This window comes from Pongo abelii, chromosome 2 (assembly GCF_028885655.2).
Source record: "Pongo abelii isolate AG06213 chromosome 2, NHGRI_mPonAbe1-v2.0_pri, whole genome shotgun sequence".
Classification (NCBI taxonomy): domain Eukaryota; kingdom Metazoa; phylum Chordata; class Mammalia; order Primates; family Hominidae; genus Pongo; species Pongo abelii.
The window spans coordinates 28,776,585-28,797,084 of record NC_085928.1 but is presented as its reverse complement, the minus strand read 5'-3'; the positions used below and the strand labels follow the sequence as shown (position 1 = coordinate 28,797,084).

Here is a 20,500-nt window from a genome sequence, read left to right as displayed (position 1 = left end):
CTCTGTCGCCCTGGCTGGAGTGCAGTGGCGTGATCTCAGCTCACTGCAACCTCTGCCTCCCAGGTTCAAGCGATTCTCCTGCTTCAGCCTCCTGAGTAGCTGGGACTACAGGCACACGCCACCACAACTGGCTAATTTTTGTATTTTTAGTGGAGATGGGGTTTCACCATGTTGGCCAGGCTGGTCTCAAACTCCTGGCCTCAAGTGGTCCACCCGCCTCGGCCTCCCAACGTGCTGGGATTACAGGCGTGAGCCACTGCGCCCGGCCTCTATTTCCATATTCTTCTCCCTTCATTCATCATAATTCTGAAGGAGGAAGTCTAGAAAGAAAAAAAAAAATCGGAGGTAAGGTTTTGGGGGCGCGGGCTGCAGCTGCCGCTGGGTGCCTGGTGTGAGCTGCCTGAGCCCCGGGCTTACTTGCGCAGGGCTTTCTTCCCGCCTGTGCTTGGCGCTGCTCACAAACGCGCTCTCCTCTAGCACCGCCTACTGGGTCCACCACAAGGCGCCTGGACTCCGTGTAGCGGAAAATGCCGTGTGTTTCTAGGGAGGTGAAAAAGGAGTCCTCCACCGAAAGGCAGAATCAGCCGTTTAAAGTTTTGGCAACGAAAACCGTAAGTCATGAGGCATTAGATGGAGATACATACAGTGCAATTCCAACAGAAAAAGCGGACGGAACATGTTGTTACGTTGCTACTTGCAGAGATACATTTTGTTTTGATTAGATAGAAAACCTAACAAACAACCTGTTAAAAGATTTTAAAATTTTTTAGATTCAAAAGAAAACTTCAAAGAATTTTCTTGGAATGTTGAGGAGTACTTCAAGGCTACTCCAGAGTGCTGGCTAGCAGCAAAGGAAACAGAAAAATTAAACAGGAATCTGGTCCATGATGAAACATGGACACATTCCTGGTTGGGCACCAGTAGAGAAAAATAACAAATAGCATTACTGGCATTCCTCTGTGGTTAATTATGAATTTGCAATTGATCTGGTACTAAAGCATCATCCTGAGGACCCTAGGCTTTTGGAAATTAGTGCAGTGCCATTATCAGATCTCTTGGAACAAACATTGCAGCTTATAGGAACAAATATCAATGGAAACCCATATGGGTTAGGAAGGAAGAAGCATCCACAATATGTTATACTGCATGGACCATTTCAAATAAGAAATCTGCCTACATTGGGCCAAGTGTGGTGGCTCACACCTGTAATCCCAGCACTTTGGGAGATTGAGGTCAGAGGATCACCTGAGTTCAGGAGTTCGAGACCAGCCTGGCCAATGTGGTGAAACCTCTTCTCTACTAAAAATACAAAATTTAGCTGAGCGTGGTGGCGGGCGCCTGTAATCCCAGCTACTCAGGAGGCTGAGCCAGGAGAATCGCTTGAACCCAGGAGGCAGAGGCTGCAGAGAGCAGAGTCGCACCACTGCACTGCAGCCTGGGTGAAACAGCGAGACACTGACTCAAAAAAAAAAAAAAAAAAGAAACCTGCCTATGTTGAAGCACAATGATTTGCTGTCCTGGTTTGAAAGCTGCAGAGTAGGTAAAGTGAAAGGAATAGTATGGGGTTGCAGTGATGGCTGTTTAACTAAGGTCCATTACCATCGTCTATCGTCTTTGTTTACACTGGCCAATTGCAGATGTTTACATGAATTCAAAACCAGTAATTATCAATATGAAACTTAACAAATATGACTATGCTTTTGATACTGTTTTTTTTTTTTTTTTTGAGACGAAGTTTCGCTCTGTTGCCCAGGCAGGAGTGCAGTGGCGTGATCTCGGCTCACTGCAAGCTCCGCCTCCTGGGTTCACACCATTCTCCTGCCTCAGCCTCCCAAGTAGCTGGGACTACAGGCGCCTGCGACCACGCCCGGCTAATTTTTTTGTGTGTTTTTAGTAGAGACGGGGTTTCACCGTGTTAGCCAGGATGGTCTCGATCTCCTGACCTCATGATCCGCCCGCCTTGGCTTCCCAAAGTGCTGGGATTACAGGCGTGAGCCGCTGAGCCCGGCTTGATACTATTTAATAATTTTTTTAAATCAGAAATTTAGTAGGCTTAAAGATATAATACTTGACATATAAAATGCAAGTGCACTTAAAATTAGTTTTATTTATTTAGTTTTTGGAGACGGGGTCACCCACGCTGGAGTGTAGTGGTGTAATCACAGCTCACTGCAGCCTTGACTTCCCAGGCATAAATGATCCTCTCACCTCAGCCTCTTGAGTAGCTGGGACTATAGGATCATGCCACCATGCCTGGCTAATGTTTTTAATTTTTAAATTTTTTGTAGCGACAGGGTCTCAGTGTGTTGCCTAGTCTGGTCTTGAACTCCTGGACTCAAGTGATCCTCCTGCTTTGGCCTCCCAAAGTGATGGGATTACAGGGGTAAGCCACCTCACCTGGCCAGAATTAGTTTTATTATTTAAAAAAAAAAAAAAAGACAATCTGCGAAATAGAAAAAAGAATATGTCTGTTAAAAACTACAAAAGATAGCTGAGTGCGGTGAATTGTTTGAGCTCAGGAGTTTAAGACAAGCCTGAGCAACATGGTGAAACCCCGTCTCTACCAAAAATACAAAAATTAGCTGGGCATGTTGGTGCGTTGCCTGTGGTTCCAGCTACTTGGGAGGCTGAGGCTGGAAGATGGCTTGAGCCCGGAAGGTGGAGGTTATAGTGAGCTGAGATCATGCCATTGCACTCCAGCCTGGGCAACACAGTGAGACCTCATCTCAAAAAAAATTACAAAAGACTGGGAGAAAGCAGAAACAAGTATTGGGAAGATTGTGCTATGTGTAGAACCCTCCTGTTCCACTAATAAAGGAATGTGATCTTTGATAGACTGAGTATAGGGAACATATAATGGAAGCATTAAAGGGGTGCATCTTCCTTACTTTTTGCCTCCACTGTACACTTTTAGGTCAGACATTCCCTGAGAGGGGTATTATCAGGCCTAGAGTAGAGACAGATGAGAGGTGGTTGAAATTACTCTATTGTATAACATAATTAATACAAGCAGTGACTCTATGGGATCCTTTAAAGCTTTTATTTTCTGGGTAAACATTTGCACCGGGGCCAGTGCTGGAATTAGTGACTGCTTCCCACTCTTTCTGCTTTTCTTCTCTTGATCACCAGTGGCAGGAGGGTGAGGCTAGGTAGGAAGGAAAGCTTGATGTAGACTCTGGATGTGCCCAGGGAGGGTTTGGGTTGTAGCTGCTCCTCTAATTCCACCTAGAGGTAAGAACTGGATGTGGTCAGGGAGAATCCTCTTGCTACTGCTCTCTTGCTACAAGCTGGCAGGCTCCAGTTTTACTAAGGAACACAAAAGAGTCCGGAATAGGGTACACACACACACACACACACACACACACACACACACACACACACACACACACACACACACACACACACACACACACACACACACACACACACACACACACACACACACACACACACACACACACACACACACACACACACACACACACACACACACACACACACACACACACACAATCATATTTTTTGGTTCATTTTAAATTTTTTTATTGTCATATAATATACACAATAAAGTGTACCAACCTTAAGTGCTCCATGAACTTTTACATATGAAAACATCTTTTAACCACAATTCCGTTAAAATTATCTGAATACATGCAGCAGCTCAGAAGGTAATATGAGCTGTGTTTTCAGTAAATACTGTCATCCAAAGTAACTAATATTTACTTTTCCACCCAAATATAGATGGGCATTGGATTAACTTCTGGTGTGGACTATTATAAATAAAGTTACCTTAAATATTCGTGTGTGTATGTGTGTGTGTGTATATATATATATATATATTTTGTTTTTTTTTTTTGAGATGGAGTCTTGCCCTGTCGCCCAGGCTGGAGTGCAGTGGCCCGATCTCGGCTCACAGCAATCTTGGCCTCCCAGGTTCAAGTGATTCTCCTGCCTCAGCCTCCCAAATAGCTGAGATTACAGGCATGCGCCACCAAATCCATCTAGTTTTTTTGTATTTTTAGTAGAGACGGGGTTTCACCATGTTGGCCAGGATGGTCTTGATCTCCTGACCTCGTGATCCGCCCACCTCAGCCTCCCAAAGTGCTGGGATTACAGGCGTGAGCCACCGGGCCTGGCCCACAATATACATATTTTCCCCCTACTTGCTTTTTAAATTTTTCCATGTGTCATGAGTATCATGTCATGGCATACACTGAAAACAAAATTCAGATTCCTGGCATCTACAGAAAAACCTCCTGAACAAAAATCTTTAAGAGCAAAATTTAGAAATTCATATTTTTTAAAAGGACCCCAGGGAATTTCGCTGTAAAAACTAGATTTGAGGCACAGGCCCTGATTAACTCCTGGAGAGCAGAAACTAGAGTCACACATATTTTGGATGAACGACTCCAGTGTACTCTTGACTTTGTTAAGTGAATTTTAATGGTTCTGCTTTCTCTTCCATATTGATTTTCTAGACCAGATTTTATGTTTGACCTCTCTGGAGAAATGAGGAGGAAAATCTTGGTCAAAGATAACTTCATTGATGCCATTTTAAACACAAAATAACTCAGGGATCAATTGAGTGTCCCTAGAAAATGGGTTGAAACCTTTTTCTCTGCTGCTGTCTTTATCAGATCATTTAGTTATAAGGTATTAATAACTGAAGCTGGATTGATCAAAACAGAGAGATTTCGTTTTTCACTGTGAAAGCTAAGTTGTGTCGGGATAGGGACTCTTAAAAAATAAAACCCTCTTATCAGGAAGCTTAAAAAGCACATAGTAAAGAAAACTTCAGTGGCCCAGAAGAGTTTGGAAAGAAGTAAAAGCACTGGCAAAGATTTACTTTGCAATTTATAGTACATATGAATTTTTTTTTTTTTTTTTTTGAGACAGAGTCTTGCTCTGTTGCCCAGGCTGGAAAGCTGGAGTGCAGTGGCGTGATCTTGGCTCACTGCAACCTCTACCTCCTGGGTTCAAGTGATTCTCCTGCTTCAGCCTCCTGAGAGCTGGGATTATAGGTGCTTGCCAACACACCTGGTTATTTTTGTATTTTTAGTAGAGATGAGGTTTCAGCATATTGGCCAGGCTGGTCTCAAACTCCTGACTTCAGATGATCTGCCTACCTTAGCCTGTCAAAGTGCTGGGATTATAGGCGTGAGCCGCTGCCCCAGCCAAATATGGGATTGCTGATGTAACTTTTTCTTGAGACCAGATTTCGCTCTTGTTGCCTAGGCTGGAGTACAATGGCACGATCTCAGCTTATCGCAACCTCCGCCTCCCTGGTTCAAGCGATTCTCCTGCCTCAGCCTCCTGAGCAGCTGGAAATACAGGCATGCGCCACCACACCCGGCTAACTTTGTGTTTTTAGTAGAGACGGGGTTTCGCCACGTTGTTCATGCTGGTCTTGAACTCCTGACCTCATGTGGTCCGTTCTCCTGGGCCTCCCAAAGTGCTGGGATTACAGGCATGAGCTAACTTGCCCGGCTTGCATTACTTTCTTTGGACTGCCGTAAGAAATTACCACAAGCTCAGCAGCTTAAAGTAACAGAAATTTATTGTCTCACAGTTTTGGAGGTTAGAAGTCTGAAGTCAAGATGTTGGCAGGGGTGGTTCCTCCTGGGGGCTTTGAAAAAGGATCTGTTCCATGCCTCTCTTCTAGCTTCTGGTGGTTGCAGGCAATTCTTGGAGTTCCTTGGCTTATAGATGCATCATTCCTATCTCTGCCATTGTCTTCACAAAGCATTCTCCCCATGCGTCTCTGTGTCTCCGTGTCTTTACAAGGTCTTCTTAAAAGGACACCAGTCATTGGCTTATGGACCACCCTACTCCAGCATGATGTCATCTTAACTAATTACATCTGCAAAAATCCTACTTCCAAACAAGTTTACATTCTGAGATTCATGATGGACATGATTTTTGTAGGGGACACTATTATTGTCATCATTATTTTAGAGATGGGGTCTTACTATGTTGCCCAGTCTGGACTACAGTGGCATGATCATGGTGCACTGCAGCCTTGAACTCCTGGGCTCAAGCCATCCTCCTGTCTAAGCCTCCTGATAGATGGGACTGCAGGCACATGCCACTGTGCCAGACTGGGTTGACACTGTTGAACCCAATACATTACCTGCTTTAGCAGACAATCCTACTATAGCTGAACTAGAGAAACTGGAGCTGATGTTTTTGTACATTCTCTCTTTTTTTTTTTTTTTTGAGATGGAGTCTTACTCTGTCGCCCAGGCTGGAGTGCAGTGGCGTGATCTCGGCTCACTGCAACCTCTGCCTCCCGGGTTCAAGCTATTCTCCTGTCTCAGCTTCCCAAGTAGCTGGGATTACAGGTGCACACCACCGCGCCCAGCTAATTTTTTGTATTTTAGTCGAGATGGGGTTTCACTGTGTTGCCCAGACTGGTCTCGAACTCCAGAGCTCAGGCAATCCACCTGCCTTGGCCTTCCAAAGTGCTGGGATTACAGGCGTGAGCCACCACGTCCGTCCCATTTCTATACATTCTTAGCAGAAGTTTTAAAAAGGGGAGAGAATATTGTTAGATTCTTTCCTTCTTCTTTTTCCGGAAATGAAGCATTTGGGCTTCCCTCTGTCTTTGTTACTTTGTTAAGGGAAGAGCAGAAATAGGTGCCTGAGAGACAGCAGCAGCCCTGGCACCATCTTTCAGGCCCCCACAAGCTCTGTGCTTATAGTTTCATGGCCCTGCTTGGCTTCTCAGCCACCCCTTCCCTAGAATGCTAACCAATACAATTTCTTGGGGGGCTCCTTTAATTCTCAGTGTGGCCCCAGTAGTGGAGAAAGATAATATGAATTTTTCTTCTTCCTTAAAGAGTTATAGCTAGTTCCTATTTGGCTTTTAATTTTTCTTTTTGGAGTTGTAATCTATATCTTTTCTTTTTTCTTTCCGCTGGTCCCCAAGGCAAATGTCAGGGCAAGAGTAGCTCCTCTTGCCAAGGAAAGCTTCCAGAAGCTGCTGTGTTGGCTCCTATATAAGCTGGTTACATAGGTACTTTAAGTTTTTGTTTTTCTCAGCTTCATTTCTAGATGTCAGCTTGTTATTTTGTTCCTACTGGGCTGTTGCTAATGGTATTCATACTATCACACAGATCATCCAAGGACAAACTTCACCAACCTGCCTAACCTTATAGAGTGGCCTATACCCAACTGCTCCAGCTAAACAATTCTTGGGAAATTTGGCACCTGTATGTATGAGAGAGAGAGAGAGTGTGTGTGTGTGTGTGTGTGTGTGTGTGTGTGTAAGAGAGAGAAGCAGGGGGCTTGTCTGAGTTTGGGCTGCTATAACAAAATGTCATAGACTGAGTGGTGTTAACAACAGACATTTATTTCTCACAGTTCTGGATGCTGAGAATTCCAAGATCAAGGTGTTGGCAGATTCGGTTCCTGGTGAGGGCCCTTTTACTGACTTACAAATGGACACTTGCTTTCTATGTTCTCACATGGTTGAGAAGGAGAAAAAGGGGAAAATCTCTGTTGCTTCTTTTAAGGGCGTCTCTCCCATCATGAGGACCTACACTCCTTGCCCCACATAAACCTGATTATGTCTCCAAATCCCCATCTCCAAATGGGATCACATTGGGGGTTAGGGCCTCAACACATGGATTTTGAGGGGACACAATTCAGTTCATAGCAGGGCTGTTTAATATAATGTGGTTGTCATCTCCTGGACTCAGAAAACTTGAAGGCAACAATAAATTCAATGTTGATAGGAAATTATTTCAGTCAGCTTTCCTTGTTTCCTTAAAATAAAAGAGACTTTTAGGAGATGTCTAATGTTCTCTTCCTTACATTTTTACTTTTGATGATTTTTAATGAATGGGGAAGAGTTACAGTGACCTTCTCTTTTTTTCCTCCCGATCCATTGAGAGAGGGCATTTCAATTTTTAAGCCCAAGACAAACATATTTATTTTGTTTTCCTTTCCTGCCCAGATGGTTAAAGATCATTAGCTTTAGGCCATTCAAACATTTTCAGTCAGGACTCATTTTTTTTGTTTTTGTTTTTTTTGAGATAAGGTCTCACTGTGTCACCCAGGCTAGTGCAGTGGTGCAGTCTTGGCTCACTGCAACCTCTGCCTCTTGGGCTCAAGCGATTCTCGTGCCTCAGCCTCAATCAAGTAGTGGGGATTACAGGTATGTGCCACCACACCTGGCTAATTTTCGTAATTGTAGTAGAGACGGGATTTTGCCATATTGGCCACGCTGGTCTCAAACTCCTGGCCTCAAGTGACCCATCTGCCTCAGTCTCCAAAAGTGTTAGGATTACAGGGGTTAGCCACCGCACCCAACCTAGGACTCATCTTCTAAAAATTGTTGTTTTTGTTGTTGTTTTGAGACAGGGTCTTGCTCTGTTGTTTAGGCTGCAGTACAGTGGCACGATCACTGCTCACTGCAGCCTCAACCTCCCCAGGCTCAGGTGATCCTCCCACCTTAGCCTCTTGAGTAGCTAGACTACAGGTGTGAGCCACTACACACAGCTAATTTTTTTTTTTCAGACAGAGTCTCACTCTGTCACCCAGGCTGGAGTGCAATGGCACCCTGTGGGCTCATGGCAACCTCTGTCTCCTGGATCCAAGCAATTCTCCTGCCTCAGCCTCCCGAGTAGTTGGGATTACAGGCAACCACCACCATTCCTGGCTAATTTTTATATTTTTAATAGAGACGGGGTTTCACCATGTTGGCCAGGCTGGTCTCCAACTGCTGACCTCAGTTGATCTGCCTGCCTTGGCCTCCTAAAGTGCTGGGATTACAGGCATGAGCCACCATTCCCGGCCAATTTTTATTTTATTATTTTTCTTTTTTTTTAATATATATATGTTTTTTTTTTTTTCTTTGAGATGGAGTCTTGCTCTGTCGCCCAGGCTGGAGTGCAGTGGCATAATCTCGGTTCACTGCAATCTCTGCCTTCTGGGTTCAAGCGATTCTCCTGCCTCAGCCTCCCGAGTAACTGGGATTACAGGCATACGTCACCATGCCCGGCTAATTTTGTGTTTTTAGTAGAGATGGGGTTTCTCCATGTTGGTCAGGCTGATCTTGAACTCCCAACCTCAGGTGATCTGCCCGCCTCGGCCTCCCAAAGTTCTGGGATTACAGGTGTAAGCCACTGTGCCGGCTTTATTTTTTCTATTTTTTATAGCCATTGTGTTTTATTTTCTGGAAAGTGTTACTCATTTTACTATTAAGTCATAGGTTTATTTATTTTTATTTTATTATACTTTAAGTTCTGGGATACGTGTGCAGAACGTGCAGGTTTGTTACATAGGTATACACATGCCATGGTGGTTTGCAGCATCCATCAACCCATCATCTACATTAGGTATTTCTCCTAATGCTATCCGTCCTGTTGCCCCCAACCACCTGACAGGCCTCGGTGTGCGATGTTCCCCTCCCTGTGTCCATGTGTTCTCATTGTTCAACTCCCACTTATAAGTAAGAACGTGCAGTGTTTGGTTTTCTGTTCCTGTGTTAGTTTGCTGAGAATGATGGTTTCCAGCTTCATCCATGTGCCTGCAAAGGATCTGAACTCATTCTTTTTTATGGCTGCATAGTATGGTGTATATGTGCCACATTTTCTTTATCCAGTCTATCATTGACGGACATTTGGGTTGGTTCCAAGTCTTTGCTATTGTAAATAGTGCTGCTATAAACATACGTGTGCATGTGTCTTTATAGTAGAATGATTTGTAATCCTTTGGGTATATACTCAGTAATGGGACTGCTGGGTCAAATGGCATTTCTGGTTCTAGATCCTTGAGGAATCACCACATTGTCTTCCAGAATAGTTTAACTAATTTACACCCCCACCAACAGTGTAAAAGCGTTCGTATTTCTCCACATCCTCTCCAGCATCTGTTGTTTCCTGACTTTTTAATGATCGCCATTCTAACTGGCGTGAGATGGTATCTCATTGTGGTTTTGATTTGCATTTCTCTAATGACCAGTAATGATGAGCTTTTTTCCGTATGTTTGCTGGCTGCATAAATGTCTTCTTTTGAGAAGTGTCTGTTTATATCCTTTGCCCACTTTTTGATTGGGTTGTTTGTTTTTTTCTTGTAAATTTGTTTAAGTTCCTTGTAGATTCTGGATATTAGCCCTTTGTCAGATGGATAGATTGCAAACATTTTCTCCCATTCTGTAGGTTGCCTGTTCACTCTGATGATAGTTACTTTTGCTGTGCAGGAGTTCTTTAGTTTAATTAGATCCCATATGTCAATTTTTGCTTTTGTTGCCATTGCTTTTTGTGTTTTAGTCATGAAGCCTTTGCCCATGCCTATGTCCTGAATGGTATTGCCTAGGTTTTCTTCTAGCGGTTTTATGGTTTTAGGTCTTATGTTTAAATCTTTAATCCATCTTGAGTTAATTTTTGTATAAGGTGTAAGGAAGGGGTCCAGTTTCAGTTTTCTGCATATGGCTAGCCAGTTTTCCCAACACCATTTATTAAATAGGAAGTCCTTTCCCTATTACTTGTTTTTGTCAGGTTTGTCAAAGATCAGATGGTTGTAGCTGTGTGGTGTTATTTCTGAGGCTTCTGTTCTGTTCCATTGGCCCATATATCTGTTTTGGTACCAGTACCATGCTGTTTTGGTTACTGTAGCCTTGTTGTATAGTTTGAAGTCAGGTAGCGTGATGCCTCCAGCTTTGTTTTTTTTGCTTGGGATTGTCTTGGCTATGTGGGCTCTTTTTTGGTTCCAAATGAAATTTAGAGTAGTTTTTTCCAATTCTGTGAAGAAAGTCAATGGTAGCTTGATGGGGATAGCATTGAATCTATAAATTACTTTGGGCAGTATGGCCATTTTCATGATATCGATTCTTCCTATCCATGAGCATGGAATGTTTTTCCATTTGTTTGTGTCCTCTCTTATTTCCTTGAGTAGTGGCTTGTAGTTCTCCTTGAAGAGGTCCTTCATATCCCTTGTAAGTTTTATTACTAGGTATTTTATTCTCTTTGTAGGAATTGTAAATGGAAGTTCACTCATGATTTGGCTCTCTGTTTGTTATTGGTGTATAGGAATGCTTGTGATTTTTGCACATTGATTTTGTATCCTGAGACTTTGCTGGTTTCTCATCAGTTTAAGGAGATTTTGGGCTGAGACGAGTTTTTGGGGTTTTATAAATATACAATCATGTCATCAGTAAACAGACAATTTGACTTTCTCTCTTTCTATTTGAATACCCTTTCTTTCTTTCTCTTGCCTGATTGCCCTGGCCAGAACTTCCAACACTATGTTGAATAGGAGTGGTGAGAGAGGGCATCCCTGTCTTGTGTCTGTTTTCAAAGGGAATGAGTGCAGCTTTTGCCCATTTGGTATGATATTGGCTGTGGGTTTGTCATAAATAGCTCTTATTATTTTGAAATATGTTCCATCAATACCTAGTTTATTGAGTGTTTTTAGCATGAAGCAGTGTTGAATTTTATCGAAGGCCTTTTCTGCATCTATTGAGATAATCATGTGGTTTTTGTCATTGGTTCTGTTTATGTGATGGATTACTTTTGTTGATTTGCATATGTTGAACCAGCCTTGCATCCCAGGGATGAAGCCGACTTGATCGTGGTGGATAAGCTTTTTGATGTGCTGCTGGATTTGGTTTGCCAGTATTTTATTAAGGATTTTCGCATTGATGTTCATCAGGGATACTGGCTTCAAGTTTTCTTTTTTTGTTGTGTCTTTGCCAGGCTTTGGTATCAGGATGATGCTGGCCTCATAAAATGAGTTAGAGAGGATTCCCTCTTTTTCTTTTGTTTGGAATAGTTTCAGAAGGAATGGTACCAGCTCCTCTTTGTACCTCTGGTAGAATTCGGCTGTGAATCTGTCTAGTCCTGGACTTTTTTTGGTTGGTAATTACTGCCTCAATTTCAGAACTTGTTATTGGTCTATTCAGGGATTCGACTTCCTCCTGGTTTAGTCTTGGGAGGGTGTATGTGTCCAGGAATTTATCCATTTCTTCTGGATTTTCTAGTTTATTTGCATAGAGGTGTTTATAGTAGTCTCTGATGGTAGTTTGCATTTCTGTGGGATCAGTGGTGATATCCCCTTTATCATTTTTTATTGTCTCTATTTGATTCTTCTCTCTTTCCTTCTTTATTAGTCTCGCTCTGTTGCCCAGTCTGGAGTACAGTGGAATGATCTTGGCTCACTGCAAGCTCCGCCTCCCGGGTTCATGCCATTCTGCCTCACCCTCCTGAGTAGCTGGGACTACAGGCACCTGCCACCACGCCCGACTAATTTTTTTTATATTTTTAGTAGAGACGGGGTTTCACCACATTAGCAAGGATGGTCTCGATCTCCTGACCTTGTGATCTAACCACCTCGGCCTCCCAAAGTGCTGGGATTGCAGGCGTGAGCCACTGCACCCGGCCATGGATTCATTGATTTTTTGAAGGGTTTTTCATGTCTCTATCTCCTTCAGTTCTGCTCTGATCTTAGTTATTTCTTGTCTTCTGCTAGCTTTTGAATTTGTTTGCTCTTGCTTCTCTAGTTCTTTTAATTGTGGTGTTAGGTGTCGATTTTAGATCTTTCCCGCTTTCTCCTGTGAGCTTTTAGTGCTATAGATTTCTCTCTAAACACTGCTTTAGCTGTGTCCCAGAGATTCTGGTATGTTGTGTCTTTGTTCTCTTTGGTTTCAAAGAACTTATTTATTTCTGCCTTAATTTTTTTATTTACCCAGTAGTCACTCAGGAGAAGGTTGTTCAGTTTCCATGTAGTTTTGCGGTTTTGAATAAGTTTCTTTTTTTTATAGTTTAATATATTTTAATAGCATACTTATAGGAACAGCACAGCAGACAGACAACATTAAAAACATGTAATTGCCCGGGTGCAGTGACTCAGGCCTGTAATCCCAGCACTTTTGGAGGCTGAGGCAGGCGGATCATGTGGTCAGGAGATGGAGACCATCCTGGCTAACACAGTGAAACCCCATCTGTACTAAAAATACAAAAAATTAGCCAGTGTGGTGGCACATGCCTTTAGTCCCGGCTACTCTGGAAGCTGAGGCAGGAGAATTGCTTGAACCTGGGAGGTAGAGGTTGCAGTGAGCCAAGATCTTGCCACTGCACTCCAGCCTGGGTGACAGAGCAAGACTCCATCTCCAAAAAAAAAAAAAAAAAGAAAAAAGAAAACAAACATGTACTTGCATGTAGGACAACTCAGAAAAACATAGTGAATGGATGGAATCTATTGTATGATAAAAATGCTACAAACACTATTTAGTTGTTGCCAATAAGAAATTTACTTGTTTTTTTAAAAAAAAAAAAAAAGAATTAATGTAATATATTATGTCTTTAGATGGAAGAAAAAAAAAAGAAATTTACTTGTTTTTAAAAAAATGCTAATGCCGGCATTGTCTAGAAAAATTTAACAGGTTTATTTATAATTATTATAAAGTTGAACTGTTGAAACCTGTTCACTGAAACATTTTAACTTGCATTAATGCTTTACATCTTCACATTTATATTAAAAATTTACACACAAATGAAAATTGAAAAACTACCATTACCTGATTTCTATCCCCTGTTTTTCCACTTGCAATCATATACTTCGGTATCTTTTGACCCCATGGAAAAAAATATCTAAGCTTCAGAACCACCAATAACAGGAAGAAAATTTTTTTCTTTTTGAGAATGAAATGTTTCCCATCATAGTGGATTCTTAAGCACGTCTTCCATGTATGCGGCATGTTAGCTGGATGTCTTTTGGCATAATCGTTGCACGTTTGGGGTGGATAGCACACAGGTTGCTGTCTTCAAAAAGGCCAACCAGATAGGCCTCACTTGCCTCCTGCAGAGCACCCATAGTTGCACTCTGGAAGCGTAGATCTGTTTTCAAGCCCTGAGCAATTTCTTGCACCAGACGCTGAAAGCGAAGATGGCGAATCAGAAGTTCAGTGGCCTTCTGATAACGTCTGATTTCACGGAGTGCCACAGTACCAGGCCTGTAACGATAAGGTTTCTTCACCCCTCCAGTAGAGGGCGCACTCTTGTGAGCGGCTTTTGTACCCCGTTGCTTCCTGGCTGCTTTACCGGTCGATTTGCAGGCAGTGCGCTTTGTACAAGCCATGGTATAGAGGCTTCCCTACTTACCTCCCTTATGCTTCAGCTGGAGCTCTGCCAGCGAGAGGCGGCGCTGGCGTTGGAGAGTGATGGCGGCATGGACGCGCGGAAGCGGCGGCTGCGAACACCTTGAGTGAGTTTCTTAATCCGCAGTTCTAATTTGATTGTACTGTGCTCTGAGAAACTTTGTTACATTTCCGTTCTTTTGCATTTGCTGAGGAGTGTTTTACTTCCAATTATGTGGTCAATTTTACTTTTATTTGTTTATTTATTTTTGAGACGAGTCTCGCTTTGTCTCCCAGGCTGGGGTGCAGTGGCGCCATCTCGGCTCACTGCAAGCTCCGCCTCTCGGGTTCACGCCATTCTCCTGCCTCAGCCTCCCGAGTAGCTGGCATTACAGGCGCCTGCCACCATGCCCGGCTAATTTTTTTGTATTTTTTTAGTAGAGACGGTGTTTCACTGTGTTAACCAGGATGGTCTCAATCTCCTGACCTTGTGATCCGCCTGCCTCAGCCTCCCAAAGTGCTGGGATTACAGGCATGAGCCAACGTGGCTGGCCTATGTGGTCAATTTTAGAATAAGTTCTATGTGGTGCTGAGGAGAATGTACATTCTGTTGATTTGGGTGGAGAGTTCTGTTAATGTCTATTAGGTTTGCTTGGTCCAGAGCTGAGTTCAAGTCCTGAATATCTTTGTTAATTTTTTGTCTGGTTGATCTGTCTAACATTGACAGTGGGGTGTTAAAGCCTCTCACTATTATTGTGTGGGAGTCTAAGTCTCTTTGTAAGTCTCAAAGACGTTGCTTTATGAATCTGGGTGCTCTTGTATTCTTTAATTTTATTTATTTATTTTTTGAGACAGAGTCTCGCTCTGTCGCCCAGTCTGAAGTGCAATGGCGGGATCTCGACTCACTGCAAACTGGGCTTACCGGTTGCGAGCGATTCTGCCACCTCAGCCTCCCAAGTAGCTGGGACTACAGACGTGCGCCACCATGCTGGCTATTTTTTTTTTTTTTTTTTTTGTAGAGACAGGGTTTCATCATGTTGGCCAGGCTGGTCTTGAACTCCTGACCTCAAGTAATTCGCCCACCTCAGCCTCCCAAAGTGCTAGGATTACAGGCATGAGCCACTGCGCCCAGCCTAATTTTTATATTTTTTCTAGAGAAGGGGTTTAACTATGTTGCCCAGGCTGAGAACTCATCTTTCAAGGAAGTACAGCTGTTTGTTTCTGATTAAATATTTTGAATTAAAAGATTACTTTTTTTTATATCAATGGCTTTTCGTAAGTCCATGCCTCTATTTAACCGAGAGGACAATACTGAGAGTTCATACTAAATTATAAACGGGCCGGGTGCAACGGCTAACACCTGTACTCGTAGCACTTTGGAAGGCCGAGAGGGGAGGATTGCTTGAGTCAAGGAGTTTGAGACCAATTTGGACAACATAGGGAGACCCCATCTCTACAAAAAATAAAAACAAAATTAGCTGGGCTTGGTGGCATGTGCCTGTAATCCCAGCTACTCAGGAGGCTGAGCTGGGAGCCCAGGAAGTTGAGGCCTCTATGAGCCGTGATCAAGCCACTGCACTGCAGCCTGGGTGACAGAGTGAGACCCTGTCTAAAAAATATATATTAACACATAATAATATATATTAAATATTAAATAAATAATATATTATATAAGAAATGATCTATAATAATTAATTAATATATAATATGTATATTTATATAATATATATAAATGAAAAATAAGACTATACAGTTCCAATTTCCTGACACGTATCTCACTCTGGGTCACTTTTAGATAGATTTGGATGGTCTCAGGGTTAGGCATTTCTGAGATTCAAAAAGATCACTTTTTTCTGTTATTTGTCATATTTACAATTTTAATAGTAACATGGTCATTACTACTGTTTTCTGCATGTTAGATTCTAGGTTCTGATTTTGAGGTTATAAGCGACCTAGAAAATGATAATATTTAGAGTCGATATAATAATCAGCTTTTGTGTATTTTGTATATTGGGGAGTAAAATCTTGAGTTAGCCATAACCTAGAGTCTAGGACTACCAGTTTTGTCATCATTTTCTGATTCTTCTCAGTTCTCTTTGTTTTGCTACACTAGCGTAAATGTATTCCCTTGTTTCAATATAATAACCCCACATGTACATAGGCCCCTCCAAAACAGACAACAAGCAAAAATGTAGAGTTTACTATTCTAAAGTGTTTAAGATTTCTACTCAGATGCTTTGATTTGCTTCCACAATCAGATACTGAATGTATCTTCTGTTTAAAGAATAGAGATGAGGAAAATAGCACTCTGTGTGTGTGTGGTGTGTGTGTGTGTGTGTGAGAAATAGACTGATGAGATGCATTGTGACAACAGGTTGGGTTAATGACATCCTCTTTTTATAAGGACACCAGTCATATTGAATTAAGGCCCATTTTAATGACATTATTTTAACTTAATTCTTAAAGACCCAATCTCCAAATACAGTTACCTTGTGAGGTACTGGGGGTTAGAACTTCAACATATGAATTTTGAGGGAACACAACTCAGCCCATGATGCACCCATAAAGGTGGAGAAACAAAGGGAAGAATTTGAAATTACCAACCATTAAAGGCTTACAATAAGGGCCCTGCAGATCTAATACTCAGACCTTTGAGAAAAAGGGGGAGTTGGTCTGGTGCTTATATCTCAGAGCTCAAAAACCTATACCACAGCACAAATATAAGATGCAAATATCTCACTACCAAGATGGAATAAGAATTACTGGAGTTTACGGTCTTCTCTGAAAAAACAAAGAAAAAAACCAAATAATAGATAAAAATATATAAAACCTGTTTTTAAGACATCAAGCAATGAAGGGCAGTGATCTTGGAAAATGGGAAACAAATGAGCCCTGTGATTACACAGCCTCCTGAACTGAGGGAGATCCCAGGTTGTGACAAAGAGAGGGGGACCCCAGGCGGGGTCTGGTAGACTCTGTATGTTGAGGAGACAGAGTTGAGAGTCTGGGGAAACGGAGGCAGCTAGCATTCTCAGGACGGAGTGCCAGAAGTGAAGGAGCTGCCCCAGAGAGAACTCTGGAGATCTGTAGAGGGTGCCCCTTAGTATTCAGGAGAAAGCTGGTCAGCACATCCATGAGAAGAAATGACTCAAAGCTGGGGAAAAACCACTGAGAGGATTAGAGAGAAGAGCATATAACACTCACACAAGGCCGGAGAAACTGCTGTCTTACTAGCTAGACTGGAGAAGCTCACAATTCATAGGACGCTGGGGACAATACTGAGAAGGGCCTTGACTCAGTAGTGTGGAATAGTTAAGTTAACCCAAGACTAATCATGGCTCTGGCCATTCCTAATTTTTTTTTTTTTTTGAGACAGAGTCTCGCTCTGTCACCCAGGCTGGAGTGCTGGAGTGCAGTGGCACGATCTTGGCTCACTGCAAGCTCCACCTCCCGGGTTCATGCCATTCTCCTGCCTCAGCCTTCTGAGTCGCTGGGACTGCAGGTGCCTGCCACCATGTCCAGCTAATTTTTTGTATTTTTAGTAGAGACGGGGTTTCACCATGTTAGCCAGGATGGTCTCTATCTCCTGACCTTATGATCTGCACCCCTCGGCCTCCCAAAGTGCTGGGATTACAGGTGTGAGCCACTGCGCCCGGCCCCCCCGGCCCTTTTTTTTGGAGCCTTACTCTGTTGCCCAGTCTTGTATGCAGTGATGGGATCTCAGCTCATTGCAGCCTCCACCTCCTGGGTTCAAGTGATTCTTGTGCCTCAGCCTCTCCAGTAGCTGGAATTACAGGCATGCACCACCACGCCTGTCTAATTTTTGTATTTTTAGTAGCGATGGGGTTTCACCATGTTGGCCAGTCTGGTCTCGAACCCTTGACCTCAAGTGATCTGCCCACCTTGTCCTCCCAAAGTGCTGGAATTACAGGCATGAGCCGCCACACCCGGCCCATTCCTAATAAGTCTCAAAAGCAAGACCAAAAGAGGATCCACCCATTTCCAAGTAACTTAACTATATCTGAGAACAAAGCTCAAGAATATTTATTGAGATACAGAAAAGATGCAGAACTCATCAAGGTGAAATTCACAATTTTACTAGGCATGAAAAAAGGCAAACAACAACAACAACAACAAAAACTGATGCATAATGAAGAGAAAAATCAATCAATTGAATTGGATCAAGAAGTGATACAGAGGCCGGGCACGGTGGCTCATGCCTGTGATCTCAGCACTTTGGGAGGCCGAGGTAGGCGGATCACCTGAAGTCAGGAGTTTGAGAGCAGCCTGGCCAACATGGTGAAATGCTGTCTCTACTAAAAATACAAAAATTAGTACCGGGCATGGTGGTGCGTGCCTGTAATCCCAGCTACTCAGGAGGCTGAGGCAGGAGGATCACTTGAACCTGGAAGGCGGAGGTTGCAGTGAGCGGCGATCACACCATTTGCACTCCACTCCAGCCTGGTGACAAGAGTGAAACTCTGTAAAAAAAAAAAAAAAAAAAAGAAGTAAAGGACATTAAAGCCAGTTATTATAACTCTATTTCATATGCTCAGAAAGATATTTTTTTGTAAAGACCTAAAGTGAGTTTCTACAGGTAAAAATGACAATGCCATCACAACAGCTTTATTTGTAATAGCCAAAAAAATGGGAAATAATCCATATGCCACGAACAGGTGAATGGTAAACTGTAGTATATCTGTACAATGAAATACTACTCAGCAATAAAAGGGGCAAACTATTGATACACACAACAATGTGGATGAGTCTCAAAATAATTATGCTAGGTGAAAGAAACTGGGCAAAAGGAGAACACACAAAATGTGAATTCACCTACAGTAATAGAAAGTAGATTAGTAGTTGCCTGGAGATGGGAGTGGGAGGAATTACAAAAGATTATGAGAAACTTTTCAGGGGATGGTTGGACTTGTTCATTATCTGGATTGTGATGATGGTTTCATGAATATACATACATCTGTCAAAACTTATAAAATTGTACACTTTGAATATGTGATGTGCAGCTTATGGCAAGTCAATTGGTAAAGCTGTATTTTTTTTTAAATAATGATTGACAGGAGTGTTTAAGGTCTGTCTCAAAACTTATCTCTTCTGGAGGCTGCTACACACCAACCTGTACTTGTACTTTATACTCAGAAACACTAATGTGCAGTTGCCCTATCAGTTACTTGCTTTGATGGGTAGTTCTACCCACAGACTCTTAGTAGGAACATTAGCTAGCATTTGCCTTCAGCTTTGCTTCCAGTGACTCTTCTCTTCCTGACAGGATTTTTGCAGCCCCAATAACCTCATATGATATTTAGAGGGTGAGACATTTAGTATTAACTCACAGCATTCTCACTCACTGGGTCAATGGAAAGAAGTATGGACAAGGAATAGAGTCTTGCTGAAATTGTGCTGCCACTAAGCAGACACACGTAGAGGTAAAGCGTTCACTGCATGGTAATGGTCTGTTCTCAGCTTTCTAGTATTGCATTGTCTTCTGTAATTGTGCAGTATCTTCTGCCTGGAAATCTTCCAACTCTCCCACAAGATATTTGATTCCACAACATCCATGTAAAGAAAAGTTACAATAATCATGACTTGCTAACCTCAATAAGGTCAACAACAGGTTTTTAAAATCTTTCTTTCTCTTTCCTTATCTCTGCCATTGTTAAATAATTCAGGAAATACCTAGCGAGGGCTTAGTGCGGGGCACACTTAGCTGTCAGGTACATCTACAGCCTTGTTATTCAAAGGGTATTTAGTGGAGGACAGTCTCTGCATCGGCTGGGAGCTTATTAGAAATGCAGAGTCTTAGTCCTCCTCCAGACATACAGGATCAGTTTCTGCATTTTAACAAGATCCCTCAGTGATTTGTATGTACATTTAAGAAGCTGTATTCTGGAGAATTCTTCTTAGCACTACCACTTAAATACTGCCATGACTTTGAGAAAGAGAATCACTTCTTTAAGTCATTAACAAATGAGGGGTATGGGAATAATAGTAGAACCCACCTCATATTTGTTGGGAGGATTTAGTGAGACAAACCTTCTAAAACCCTTAACATACTAGCTACTAAGTGCTTTTAAAAAATTACCCTTTATTATTATTATTATTTTGTAGTTGAAAGAAAAAACACACTTTTTTAATAAAACATATGTCATAGGCACTTCCTCTGTAGTTTATGTGTTCATAATGACGGCAGAGAGACATTATTGCAACAGACATGAAAAATAAATATGACACTTGATCCTGAATTAGAACTTGAAGAAGAAAGGAAATGAGGGAAAGGGAATGTCTTAGCTTGAACTCTCTTAATAAAATACCACATACTGGGTGGCTTAAACAACAGATGTGTATTTTATTTAATTATTTTTTTGAGATGGTGTCTCACTCTGTTGCCCAGGCTGAAGTGCAGTGACG

At 42.3% G+C, this 20,500-nt stretch overlaps 2 protein-coding genes and 1 pseudogene across 2 annotated transcripts in view; 2 read left to right on the top strand and 1 right to left on the bottom strand.

Moving 5' to 3' along the window:
- The first annotated feature begins 527 nt into the window (after positions 1 to 527).
- LOC100448319 (RNA ligase 1-like) lies at positions 528 to 5,850 on the top strand (annotated as a pseudogene).
- A 7,821-nt stretch (positions 5,851 to 13,671) lies between these two features.
- Positions 13,672 to 14,085, bottom strand: LOC103890102 (histone H3.3A-like). Its single transcript, XM_024245096.3, has one exon. It carries the CDS (start codon positions 14,077 to 14,079, stop codon positions 13,672 to 13,674), a length of 408 nt encoding a protein of 135 aa, XP_024100864.2. The 5' UTR covers positions 14,080 to 14,085.
- The window catches only part of LOC112132717 (putative uncharacterized protein encoded by LINC00336), an 87,129-nt gene continuing 80,612 nt past the window's right edge, over positions 13,984 to 20,500 (top strand). Inside the window, exon 1 of the mRNA XM_024245095.3 lies at positions 13,984 to 14,205. Within this exon, the coding sequence (XP_024100863.2) occupies positions 14,162 to 14,205 (44 nt within the window). The 5' untranslated portion in view covers positions 13,984 to 14,161. The remainder of the gene's footprint in view (positions 14,206 to 20,500) is intronic.